Raw genomic sequence first — 12,832 nt, 5'->3', positions numbered from 1 at the left:
CCTACTCAGCCCTCCATACAGTTTTGCAACCCCAATGTGGCCCTTGGGCCAAATAGTTTGCCCACCCCTGAACTATAGGCAGTTCCTAAATGTAGTGAGAACACTTATTATGCAATAGTAAGATGCTAGAACTTGATGGTGATCTGGCAAGATTTGCTGATCCTAAAGAGTCTGCCAAAGAGAGTACTTCTGCTTTCTATTTCCTTTCCCTTAAATTGCTTGAAGCCACCAGATTATGCATGTAGCTAGCCTGTGTAACTATGTTCTCACTGTTTCTCTCTTCCCCTTCTCTCTCATTGGGCTTGTCTTCATGCTGGAGTCGATGTAGCATAAGTCAGCTTACCCCAGTGTCTTCACTGTGCTGCGTCAACAGGAGATGCTCTCCAGTTGACTTTCCTTACTCTTCTCAGAGAGCAGGAGTACTGGGGTTGACCAGAGAGCGCTCTGCCATCAGTTTGCGGGTCTTCATTAGACCTGCTCAATCGACCCCTGCTGCCCCTGTGAAGAAAAGCCCATTGTTAAGGTCACTTGTCTTTTTTTCAGATTGGATAGTAAACATTGCTACCTGTGCCTAGCACAGGGGGCCTTTGGTCACTAGTGCAATACAAATAGTAAATGTAGCATAAAGGCAGGGTAAAGTTAACTATTATTTTAATGTGACTTACAGGACTTTGAAGATATCACAGCTCAGGCAAGTCTAGAAGAAAAAATGGAAAATGAAGATGACTCCGAGGATTCAGTAGCCACTGAAATAACTCTCTTATCCCAGAGTTCAATGCAAACAGTGATGATGATTCATCAGCAGTTGTGCCTAAACTTCGCACGATCCCTGTGGTATCAACAGAGCCTGCCCCCACATCAAGCTAAACATTATTTCAGTGCGTTTCTTTCCTGCTATCAGACTGGTGCTTTTCTAGTGGCACACTGCTATCCCTTGATCGGTAAGGCTGTTAGTCGTACTTCAGGCATACCGTTTTAATTCTTAAGGTTGTTGATAATGCCTAAGCTTTACCTGCAGTTGTTTCAGATTAAGTATACTTTGTCTTAGACCAGTGTTTTCCTGGCATTGTATAAGATACTAACCATGACTCTGCCCTGAAAAGTGATCTCTCAAAAATGATACCTTTTAACAAACCTGTTCCCTGTGTGTATTCAGAATCCTATCTTCTGAATTCTGTGTCAGATTTTTACAGCCTTTATTCATTCCACATTTCAGCCACGTGGAGCCAACTAGAAAGAGTGAGCTGGATCTTATTCCTTCTGTGGTTCATCAGCTGAACTGATGACATTCCAGTCTCTTGCATCTGTGCAGCCCTGTTAAAGACTCTTGCATCTGTGCAGCCCTGTTTGTGGGGCTAGAAATGGGGGGGGGGAAGGGGGAGGATAACATGGTCTTTACTTGGAAATTGAATATGTTTGATATGGAAATAATTATAACAATAATACATGACTCTCCAGGGTATGATATTAATCACTTCTCAGAGTAGAACTTCTTAGTTACCTGTCACTCTGTCCATTCAACCACAAACCATTTTTGGGAGCGTGCTGTGTATCAGGCTAACTTATTGCTGTTCAAAGATCTGGTAAAACAACAGACCTGAATTTTTAAGCCTTTTCCTTCTGCATTCACGCTTTGTTGCTTCATACTTTAAACATTCTCATACCTGAAAAATACACAATGTCCTAAGGTTTTGGATAATGCTCTAGGCATACAAAGAAACATGTAGGTTTCTGGTGAATGAAAAAGTGATCAGAGAATGTATGAGTTCTTCCTTTTTGGCTTCTTAGGTGCTGAAATGAATGATTATCTTCTTGGCAGCCAGCTTTTAGTTGGCACACTTCTCCAAAATACACTTTTTGAGGAAGTGACTTCAGATCTCATCATACAACAAGATGCCCCGTATGACTTTTACCAGCACCCTAATATTCAGCAAGTTCGACAATGCCAGCCTGTACTTGATAACTTCACTAAAGAAGTAAACAGGTTACTGCAAGAATGGCCTGAACACCCTGCACTTATGCAGGTGAGAGCATTACAGTAAACTTTCAAGGTAAATAGGGGTGTGGGCAGGGGTGTCTGTGTAATGCACCCCAGTGTGTGTGTTTGTATATACACATCAGAATCTAATTACCTAGCTATTATGAAATAATGAATGTTTTACAGTAAAAATATAGTTATATCCTTGTAAATTATGATAATTTTGTAGCTTGTTAGCTACCTGTCAGCAACATGATCCAGATACGTAACATTGATAAGTTTGTTCATGTAAACACGTGCTATCTTTAATTCAAGTATAAAAGTAATATGCTGTGTTTTACAGATCCTAAAGCCTCAAAGTTCATACTAATGACTTGTAAGACAATGTTTGTTCAGTATAAGTTCATTTAAGGCTCCAGATTTTCCAGAGTAACTTCTATTCAACAGTGAGGGTCTTCTCCTTTCTCTAACCCTTCACTTTGGTAGGATTTGGTGCGACTCCCTCTGGAGCTAGTCCATTATGCTCACTGAAGAGGAATGCAAAGTGCCATAAGCCTGATGTTGGCTGAAGCTCTTATCGTTGGGCCATGTGTGATGCTTTTATGTGTTGTGTAACATTGGCTTTCACTGGTCTAAATCCTAAAATGGAGAGGCCATTTTAAAATAAAAAGTTTTTCTCTTTTTCAAAGACGGGGAACACTGATGTCGTTTGAATGTAGATTAGCTCAAACTCAAGTGTTGCATGTGGGTTGACCAACTATTCTGAGCTGGGAACTTCATCTGTCACTTACGTCTTTCTTGTTGCAGCTATTGGTTGTGATGGACAGAATCCGTAGCTTCCCACTCTCCAGTCCTCTCTCAAAGTTCCTGAATGGCTTAGAGATTCTGCTTGCAAAGTCACAGGTAAGAGGGGAAAGGAAACCATTTTAATTTCTCAATTTAATAGCTCACCTGCAGGTAAAATCATTGGTTGTGGCAAGAGACAGTGACCTAGGTGTTGGTACTATAATAAAACCAACTTAGAGCTTTTTGTGAAATCCAGTGCTGGTCACAAATACGTGGGACACGAGCCTGTGTGGTTATGGAGGGGGAATGTTCTGTCGTGCTTAATGCCTCTTTCTCCAGTGTGAGTTCTCGTCTTCCATAAAGAGGAATTTCTCTCTTTCAGGACTGGGAGGAGAATGCAAGTCGAACTTTATCTTTGCGGAAACATCTTGATTTGGTCACTCAGTTGATCATCCAGTGGCGTAGATTGGAGTTAAAGTAAGAATTGTCAGTTCCCTACTGTTCGTCATTTCTTTCTTGAGTGTCATGCACCATTGTCTCCATATCTTAAGCTCTTAATTTTAATGCAGTATCTTCAGAACTACATCTCACCCTGAATAAAAACTTTGAGGAGTCCCTTGTGGCACCTTAGAGACTAACAAATTTATTTGGGCATAAGTTTTCGTGGGCTAGAACCCACTTCATCAGATGCATCGATTGGAAAATACAGGAGCAGGTATAAATACAGGAAAAAATGCCAAGGCAACGCCCATATTTTCATATATTTATACCTGCTCCTGTATTTTCCACTCCATGCATCTGAGGAAGTGGGTTCTAGCCCACGAAAGCTTATACCCAAATAAATTTGTTAGTCTCTGAGGTGCCACAAGGACTCCTCGTTGTTTTTGCTGATACAGACTAACATGGCTACCACTCTGAAACCTCTCACCCTGAATGTAGAGCATGTTTTCCTATTGTCTGCCACCATGCTAGTCAGGGTTGTTGCCCTGAGTGCCACATTTGTGTGTTTGGTGTTTGTTAGCTCAGCCATTCTGGGTGGCAGGGCGGTCAAAAAATATTTTCAGCTCTGACTGGCAAAATACCTAAGCCCTGATGCTAGTGGTGGAATTGGTTGTGCTTCTTCAGGTGGTAGTGACAAAGTTGTGAACTTGAGTGGTTAGTTGTGCCTCTTACGTAATCTCTTACACACTCAGTTTTCTGCCTGAAAATAATAATTATCTTGGTTTCCCTCCCCCATCTATGTTTCCAGCTGCTGGTCGGTTAGTCTGGACAATAGTATGAAGCAGCACACAGAAAAATCCACAAAGCACTGGTTCTCAATCCATCAGATGATCGAGAAGTACATGCAAGAACAAACTGAGGGGAGCACAGAAGGTAACTATTGTCCTGCTACAAATGTATAATACAGCTCCATCAATTAATGGTGCACAGTTAAGCACTTAGGCAGAAAATACCACACAACCTTAATTTGTGCTCCTTTGGGTGAATGTACATGTTCACATACTATTACTCAAATACAATGTATATTGCAGATTTTTTTTCTGCCACTTAAATACACATCTAATAGGAATGTGTACTCCTCTCTCTAGTACAGGCACCTTCCTAGTTCTACTTTTCCTAAAATGCCTGTGATATATGACCAGTTAGAAGTAGAACTTCAGCAATCATGCATCACACTAAGTGGTATTTTTAAGCTGGGGGGTCTGCGAGAGGGAGTCTTTCTCTGCAGCCACAGAAGGCACGTTGAGCTCATAACCTGAGCTCTCTTCTGCACACCATACAAAGTGCCCTCTGGCTCTGCACACTTTACAGTTATTTCATCACATAGCATGCACAGCAACTGTCCTCTGATGTCCACTTTACAGGCTTAGTGTAAAACAGCTGCACATGCTCAGCATGCAATTCTCTAAAGCTGCAAAATCAACTTCCTCTGCAGCAGGGAAGGGCTCCCCTCCTTAAAAAGGGATATTTTCATGCCAAATTTACCATTCAAGCTCAGCTATATTGATTCTAGGACTGTTCAAAACAACCCTTGTTTTGTTTTGTTTTTTCAATTGGAAAAGTGGTTTTGCTTCTCCACACCACCACCCCACATACTGTCCAGGTGCTGGTTCCATTAAGCCACTATCCTTAGGACTTTCAAATTTTTCTGAGACCCTCCTCTGCTATGAAGCCTACAAGGAACTAAACAACTGATGATCTCTAGATTGTGAGGTAGTCTGGGATGGTTGAGAATTCTTTTATTCATAGAGATTGAAAATAAAAAAAATGATTTGGAACCATCAAGTTGTGCATGTACCTGACCTCTGCAATCATATGATCTTATTATCACTTATCTTCCTCTTTCCTTTCTATTGTTGTGGCTTGTTTCAAATTAGAATGCAAGTTTTTTCAGGACAGAGAATATCTCTCCCTGGGTTCATACAGAAACTAGGACTGTCAAGCAATTTAAAAGATTAATCACGATTAATCCATTGTTAAACAATAATAAAATACTATTTATTTAAATATTTTTGGGTGTTTTCTACATTTTCAAATATATTAATTTCAATTACAACACAGAATACAAAGTGTACAGTGCTCACATCATATTTATTTTTTTATTACAAATATTTGCACTGTAAAGAAAAAAAAGAAACCGTATTTTTCAATTCACCAGTACAAGTACTGTAATGCAATCTCTTTACAGTGAAAGTTGAATTTACAAATGTAGAATTATGTAAAAAAAAAATTGCATTCAAAAATAAAACAATGTAAAATTTTAGAGTCTGCAAGTCCACTCAGCCCTACTTTTTGTTCAGCCAATCGCTCAGACAAGTTTGTTTACATTTGCAGGAGATAATGCTACCCGCTTCTTATTTACAACGTCACCTGAAAGTGAGAACACATGTTCACATGGCACTGTTGTAGCTGGCGTTGCAAGATATTTACGTGCCATATGCGCTAAAGATTCATATGTCCCTTCATGCTTCAACCACCATTCCAGAGGAGATGTGTTAATGCTGATGGCAGGTTGTGCTCGATAACAGTCCAAAGCAGTGCAGACTGACGCATGTTCATTTTCATTATCTGAGTCAGATGCCGCCAGCAGAAGATTGATTTTCTTTTTTGGTGGTTTCGGTTCTGTAGTTTCCGCATGGGAGTGTTGCTTTTTTAAGACTTCTGAAAGCATGCTGCACACCTCGTCCCTCTCAGATTTTGGAAGGCACTTCAGATTCTTAAACCTTGGGTCGAGTGCTGTAGCTATCTTTAGAAATCTCACATTGGTACCTTATTTGCGTTTTGTCAGATCTGCAGTGAAAGTGTTCTTAAAATGAACAACTTGTGCTGACTCATCATCCGAGACTGCTATACCATGAAATATATGGCAGAATGCAGGTAAAACAGAGCAGGGACATAGAATTCTTCCCCAAGGAGTTCAGTCACAAATTTAATTAACGCTTATTTTTTTAATGAGTGTCATCAGCATGGAAGCATGTCTTCTGGAATGGTGGCTTTGTAATGAATACCTTGTAATGTCAGCTACAAAAGTGCCATCCAAATGCCTGTTCTTGCTTTTTGGTGACATTGTAAATACAAGGGCAGCATTATCTCTCATAAATGTAAACAAACTTGTTTGTCTTAGCGATTGGCTGAACAAGAAGTAGGACTGAGTGGACTTGTAGGCTCTGAAGTTGTACATTTTGGTTTTGAGTGTGGTTATGTAACAAAAAAGAAATCTACATTTTATGAGTTGCTCTTTCATGACAGAGATCATACTACAGTACTTGTATGAGGTGAAGTGAAAAAAACTGTTTCTTTTGTTTATCATTTTTACAGTGCAAATATTTATAATAAAAAATAATATACACTTAGATTTCAATTACAACACAGAATACAATATATACGAAAATGTAGAAAAACAACCAAAATATTTAATAAATTTCAATTGGTATACTATTGATTAAAAGTGCGGATTAAAACTGCAATTAATCACGACTGATTTTTTTAATCGTGATTAATTTTTTTTGAGTTAATTGCGTGAGTTAACTGCGATTAATCAACAGCCCTAACAGAAACTAGCCTGAGGGAGCCAGATCCTGATTTGGACTCTCACAATACAGATTATAGCAGCCAAATGAAAATGTGCATTAGGAATTTTCTCTTTTCTTTCTTAAAATCCCACCCTGATGAAATCACAGAAACCAATGAGCAGCTGAGCTTAACAGTGCTGGTCCACACACTGCAAGCTTTTATTGAAGGATCTACCTTGGGGGAATTTCATACACGACTTCAAGCACTGTTGGTTTTCCACTGTCATGTCCTGCTAATGCCTCAAGTAGAAGGAAAGGGTAAGTACTTTTTTATCATTTGTAAATGGGGTCATAACTTGTCCTTTATTGCTCTAAACTTGTCCTTTAGAGCAATAAACTATCCTTGATTCCAGACACTGGAAACTGATTACAAGAGTCCACAGGTGCAACATACAACTCACTTACTGTAGTGGCTGCTGCCCTGCTTTTCATAGTGTTTCTATCAGTATTGCTGGGTTTCATGAACCCAAAGAGATGGATGTTGATATTGAAGAAAATGTTATCTTTGAAAGAAGCTTGTTGTTACAGCTCTGTTCTCTTCCAGACATGCTGTGCAGCATTCTGTGGAACCTATACAATTATTACAAGCAGTTTGCAGAATGTGTACAAGCCAGGATTACTGAACTTCGTCAGCCTATAGAAAAAGAACTTAAGGTAAGAATAGAAGCTTTCCTCAGACAATGTGCTGAATTCTGCAAAGGAGCAGTGAAGCAGATATCCTTGTTTGAACTGTACTGAATAGTTCTACTGGTTACTGAAATTCCTATTGAAATCTTCCTCACACTCTACCTTGTGTGAAAATTAGCTGAGTGGGAGGGCTGGCTGCAGTTTTTGTCTGGAGTTAGTCAGTTCCACTTAACCAGAGAGATTACTGCAGAATGATGAGGCCCCTATGGATCGAACCACGTTGTCTGTGCAACGCTTCCAGCTCAAATGTGTACACTAGCAGAAGGTGAACATGAATGCCTTGCTATTTGGGGCTGTCAGCTCATCTTAATGCATCCTTTTTTTGTGATCACTTTTAAAAGCAAATACTGCATTGTATTTTTAAGGAATATTTCATTAGCAGTTTCTCTTCTATTACAGGAATTTGTGAAAATTTCTAAGTGGAATGATGTCAGCTTCTGGGCTATAAAACAGTCTGTGGAGAAGACACACAGGTAACGTGGAAATTTTGGAAGAAAGGGACCATTTTGCGATCCAGTGTGATAGACTGTATATGCACATACTGTATTTTTAACTTCCTACTAGTTGGATTCTGTGCAGCACTGAGCTTGTTATGTCACTGGGGTTTCATTTGTACCATAGAACATTTGATAATCCTGTGTTTTTCTGTGGTGATTAGGACCCTCTTTAAATTCATGAAGAAGTTTGAATCTGTTCTGAAGGAGCCCTGTCGACCTGCCCTGGTTGAGAGTGATAAAGAGGAAGGGCTAGACTGCTTGGAGAGGCAGGAAGAGTCTGAGAACAAAGAGACAAAAGTTCAGAGGTTAAACAGCATATTAAGAAAAACTTTGTCTGCTAGAACAGATGCTGCCAAGGTATCTGCACTTCTTTTCTAATTACAAGCAGTATATGTTCTGCATTCTGATTTGAATGTTGATTTTGTTTTTATATGACTTTCTGCACAAGTCAGTGCCAAAAACCTCTTCTTTGAGTGTTGTCAAAGTTTTTTAAAGTATGAGTTTTGTCTTTCAATTGTGATTTGTGTGATAAAATGCTTGGTCAAGAGGGAGGGAATGCAATGAATATGCTTAGCGTCAGTACTGCACAGTAAGCTTTGCCATGCAGGGTAATCTGTATTCCAGATTACTGGATCTGTTAGTGGATGACATTGTCTCCAGGTATTTAGGCATTGGCTGTGGTGGTCTTTTACCTAGCTAGTCAGTACAATAACAGTGACAGGGAAAACTGCTTATTTTGCCTTTTTGTCTGAAAGGGCTATGATGTTTCTGATTCAAATAAATTGATAACTCTTAGCCTTCCTGGATTCAGCTCTAGCATGTAGTCCAGCCCAGAGGGGAAGTTATCCAGTTTACATTCTGAAACAGATTCATGTTCCTGTTGAAGTATTAGTGTTTTAAGTGTTAATAAACTTAAATAATAAATAAAGTTAATAAATAAAGTTTCACTGAGAATATTAGTGAGGATGAAATTGGCTCGGATATTCCCATCTGGCAGTTTCCTGGATTCTGTTCAATTTTTTCATGGTGGGAGAGTGTTTTGATTTTTTTATTTATTTATTTTTTTTCTCCCTCTCTGTCCTTGCATTATTACTTCAGTATGGCAGTCTGAGAGGGGATCTGATATAATTCTAATGTAGTCACTTTTACGTTATTGTATTCCTCTCAATAGAAGCATATATTGTTGCTGATTATCAACTATTAGCTTGTTTTTACTAGTTTAATGATGTAGATAATTCTGTCCTGGAGAGAATGAAACAACCACAGCAAGTGATAAGCGAGTTGAGAAAGCCCTGAGGAATAACTGTTAACCAGCCCTGGAGATAACTCCTGACACTCTCAGTGGTTTATAATTATGCTACTTTGTAGTTAACTCTTAGCTTCCATCTGAGTATCTTTAAAGCTGTTTGCAGATACCAACTAAATCTCTCAGCCCTTCAGAGTGGGGGTAAATAAGTATGGTTATCCCTGTCTTGTGGATTGGGAAACAGGTATTAAACTGGTAAGAACAGATTTAATAATTTTATTAAGATGATGTTGAAGTAGAAAGAAAACGGTACAGAGTTTAAGCATAGAAGTTTCTGGTTATCAGGGAATAAAGTACAGGTTATCAAGGGGTGTGAAATTCATTTTAGGAACGGGTGGCATAAGGAATACATAATCTGCAATCTCCCCAACTGGGGGTAAAAGTTTAACGGATCAAAGTACAGACATTGAGATATGGTATTTATATTGCAACTTACCCCAAGTGTTGGTGTGAACAAAATGTGGAATTGAACTTAGTATTTTGATTAAGCCACAACACTTTTGAATTATATGTTGACTAGATATAAAATGTTTTGGGTTTCAGCTGTATATGGAGCTTTAGTGTTGGCTTACAGCAAGTTGCTATGATTAAGGCTAAGATTTTGTCGTGAATATTTTTAGTAAAAGTCACAGACGGGTCACAGGCAATAAACAAAAATTCATGGAAGCCCATGACCTGTCCTGACTTTTACTAAAAGTAACTGACACAATGGGGCTGAGCTGAGGGAGGAGGGCCCTAGGGGCCCTGGCTCTCCCAGTTTTGAAAGTGGATGGCCGTGGCCTGTGTCCTGGGCCCCCTTCCAGGGCAGGTGGAGGGCCCGCGGCTCCTCACAGCTGCCTGGGCGGGTCTTACTTCGGCCCCTGAGGTCCTGCCCCCAGACCAAGCTGGAGCCAGGTCAGGTTAAGAGCTGTGTGGGCAGCTATGAGGAGCCGCGGACCCTGTACCTGCCCTGGGCGGAGTACACGGGTGGCGGGGACATGGGCCGGGGGCTACTCTCTGGCCTCCAACCCAGGGCAAGTGGAGGGGCCCAGGCTCCCCGGCCCAGCTCTAGCCTGGGTGGGGCTTTGAGGGGAAGAGGTGGGGCTATGGAGGGCGGGAGCCTAGTGGCCCCCCCACTTTTAGAAGAATCCATCGCTCCTGGAACCCTGGGGAAGGAAGGGTGGGTCCAGCACCCACTGCCACTGTGGCTGACAGCTTCAGGGTCCCCCTCAGCACCCATGGTGGCTGGGAGCAGCGGGGGCCCCCACCCGCTCTGGTGGCTCGGAGCTCCAGGACCTGTGGCTCAGAACTCGGGGTCCCACCTGCGACAGCTGAGAGTTCTTGGAGCTCTGGGTCTCTGACCACCTGCGGTGGCTGAAAGCTTCAAGTTTCCCCACCGCCCACAATGGCTCGGAGCTCTGTGCCCCCCCCCCCATGGCGGCTGGGAGCTGCGGGGGCCCCTACCACCCTCAGGGCTCCATGGCCCTGCTGGCTGACAGCTCCAGCCCCGCTGCCACTCCAGGGCTGAAGCAGAAAATGTTACGGAAGTCATAGATTCCGTGACATAATCTTAGCCTTAGCTATGATCCACGTGGAGCTGTCTGTTGATATGGATGCTGATTTCTTCCATTTCACAGACCGTGCTCTTAGAAGAATGCTATGGTGGAGTTATGTTTGATACAGAATCTCTTCAGTGTCGTTTGCCCAAGCTTACAAAGCGAATGAAGATGTTATGTGCAACTCTTATGAAGAAGAACTCATTTCTAGACCTGGTGGAGAGTCTTGAGCAGTTTACAGGGGAGTATTGGAAATACACGACTACCTGACCAAAAAAATCTAGAGCATTTTCTTAATCAGCTATGTATATAGATCCTTTCCATAATTAGTTTATGCATGTTGAGGTTTCAAGTCTCTCTCCTACTGTCTCTCATACAGGTGATATCATTGTCTCTGTGGTTGAACTGCAGAACTTAACAATTAATCAGGCTGCAGATAAGGAAAAGCAGAAGTCAGAGGTCAAACATATTCTTATGCAGAAACAACGGGCCTTATCAGATCTCTTTAAAAGCCTTACTACAACAGGTGAGATTTAGTTTAAATGTGATTGAGTTAAAAATTCAGAAGATGTAGGATGAATACTTTTGCTAATAAACACACACATTGAATGATACCAGTTTCTTTCTCCAAATTGAGGCATCATTGTGCATAATGTTTTCATGAGCATGTAAACCTGTATTGAACTGGTTTGGATTTGTGTATCAAAGCTTCATGTAGGTCAATATTTTGGTGTCAGTCAGGATTATTAGAACAGACCTTCCATTCAATTGTGTTGGATTACATTGTATGCAATATGATTTCTGTTTCAAAGAATTTATTCAGAATATTTAGTCAGTGGCCACTGTCCTACTTTAGAAGTGGGAGGGGACTCTATAGCTCATACCCATTTACTGATTCAAAGCTAATGTGAAATGAGTTGGTGATTCCAGTCTCATCCCTAGTGAACAAGGGCCTACGTTTCAGTGGCTGATATTGGAAGAGAAGCTAAGGAACAAATGGACATTAAGGCTGAACTGTTTGCCCTTAAGAACAAGCTAAGGCATGTTAGAAAGGCAGTGCAGGAAGTTCTAAAGATAAATGGAGAGCTCCAAAGCTACTGGTCCAGCATCGTTTCCATTCTTGTCACATTGACTCATTTTCACAAGCTGTCCTGGGTCACTGAAATTAACAAAATGTGGAATCTCCACACAAGCAAATACTTCTCAGTGTTTCTCTGTGGCGTCTCTTAGCTTGGTAATTGTTTTACTGGCCCTCAGGCCCCAGCAGCCTTCTCAACAGCTTCCTGAAGTTTTTTTTTAAACCTCAGCTTTTCCCCAGCCTTACATCCTACCCAAGTCTCTCTTGCCTATCTCTTGGCTGAGTAACTGTGTTTACAGTAAGTGACCTTATAGACTGACTGACTGACTGGTAGAAGCTGATTGCCCAATTTAATGCCCTGACACTTTAGGCTTTTTTTGTCTTACACGTTTGTGTGGTAAACTTTAAATACTTTGTAATAGGCCACAATGGATGGCTGTTATCAACATTTTCTTTAAACCTTTTCTTTTTCCCTTATCCCTATTCTACCAATCTCTAGCCAGAAACATAGGTTTGCAAGTCACAGTGTGGCTAACTCTTGTGATTTTTATCATGAGTCTTATATTATTTGGTGTCTCTTTTTAAAGCCCCAGCTTCTGGAGGCGTGTGGTTAGGTGAGATTCTCAACTTTCATTAAAAATAAGTTAAGTTCCTAGGTCTTATAGTTGCAGAGAAAACCTTGGAAGTGTGATCCAAGCGAGTCACTAAAGTGCGCCCTAAAGGCTCAGACCACAAGGCAAGTGAAAAGCATTAAATGTATTATTTTTAAAATCTCATGATTTTTAAGCCAATTTCATTACTTCTGAGGGGCTTGGCTCATGATTTTTGTGTGCTGGCAATACTTGAAAGAGAACATTTCTCAGGGCATGCTGTATAAGTAGTTCCCAGAATA

At 40.8% G+C, this 12,832-nt stretch overlaps 1 protein-coding gene across 1 annotated transcript in view; it reads left to right on the top strand.

Annotated features, from left to right (window-relative positions):
* The window catches only part of MDN1 (midasin AAA ATPase 1), a 164,956-nt gene that overhangs the window by 119,243 nt on the left and 32,881 nt on the right, over positions 1 to 12,832 (top strand). Inside the window, exons 65-75 of the mRNA XM_077812817.1 lie at positions 668 to 941; positions 1,789 to 2,024; positions 2,786 to 2,881; positions 3,147 to 3,241; positions 4,014 to 4,138; positions 6,946 to 7,095; positions 7,382 to 7,491; positions 7,924 to 7,997; positions 8,183 to 8,378; positions 10,944 to 11,104; positions 11,243 to 11,388. Of these exons, the coding sequence (XP_077668943.1) occupies positions 668 to 941; positions 1,789 to 2,024; positions 2,786 to 2,881; positions 3,147 to 3,241; positions 4,014 to 4,138; positions 6,946 to 7,095; positions 7,382 to 7,491; positions 7,924 to 7,997; positions 8,183 to 8,378; positions 10,944 to 11,104; positions 11,243 to 11,388 (1,663 nt within the window). The remainder of the gene's footprint in view (positions 1 to 667; positions 942 to 1,788; positions 2,025 to 2,785; positions 2,882 to 3,146; positions 3,242 to 4,013; positions 4,139 to 6,945; positions 7,096 to 7,381; positions 7,492 to 7,923; positions 7,998 to 8,182; positions 8,379 to 10,943; positions 11,105 to 11,242; positions 11,389 to 12,832) is intronic.

Source organism: Eretmochelys imbricata, chromosome 3, assembly GCF_965152235.1.
Source record: "Eretmochelys imbricata isolate rEreImb1 chromosome 3, rEreImb1.hap1, whole genome shotgun sequence".
Taxonomy (NCBI): Eukaryota; Metazoa; Chordata; order Testudines; family Cheloniidae; genus Eretmochelys; species Eretmochelys imbricata.
Note: the sequence above shows the minus strand (reverse complement) of the source record. Positions and strands in the feature narration are given on the sequence as shown.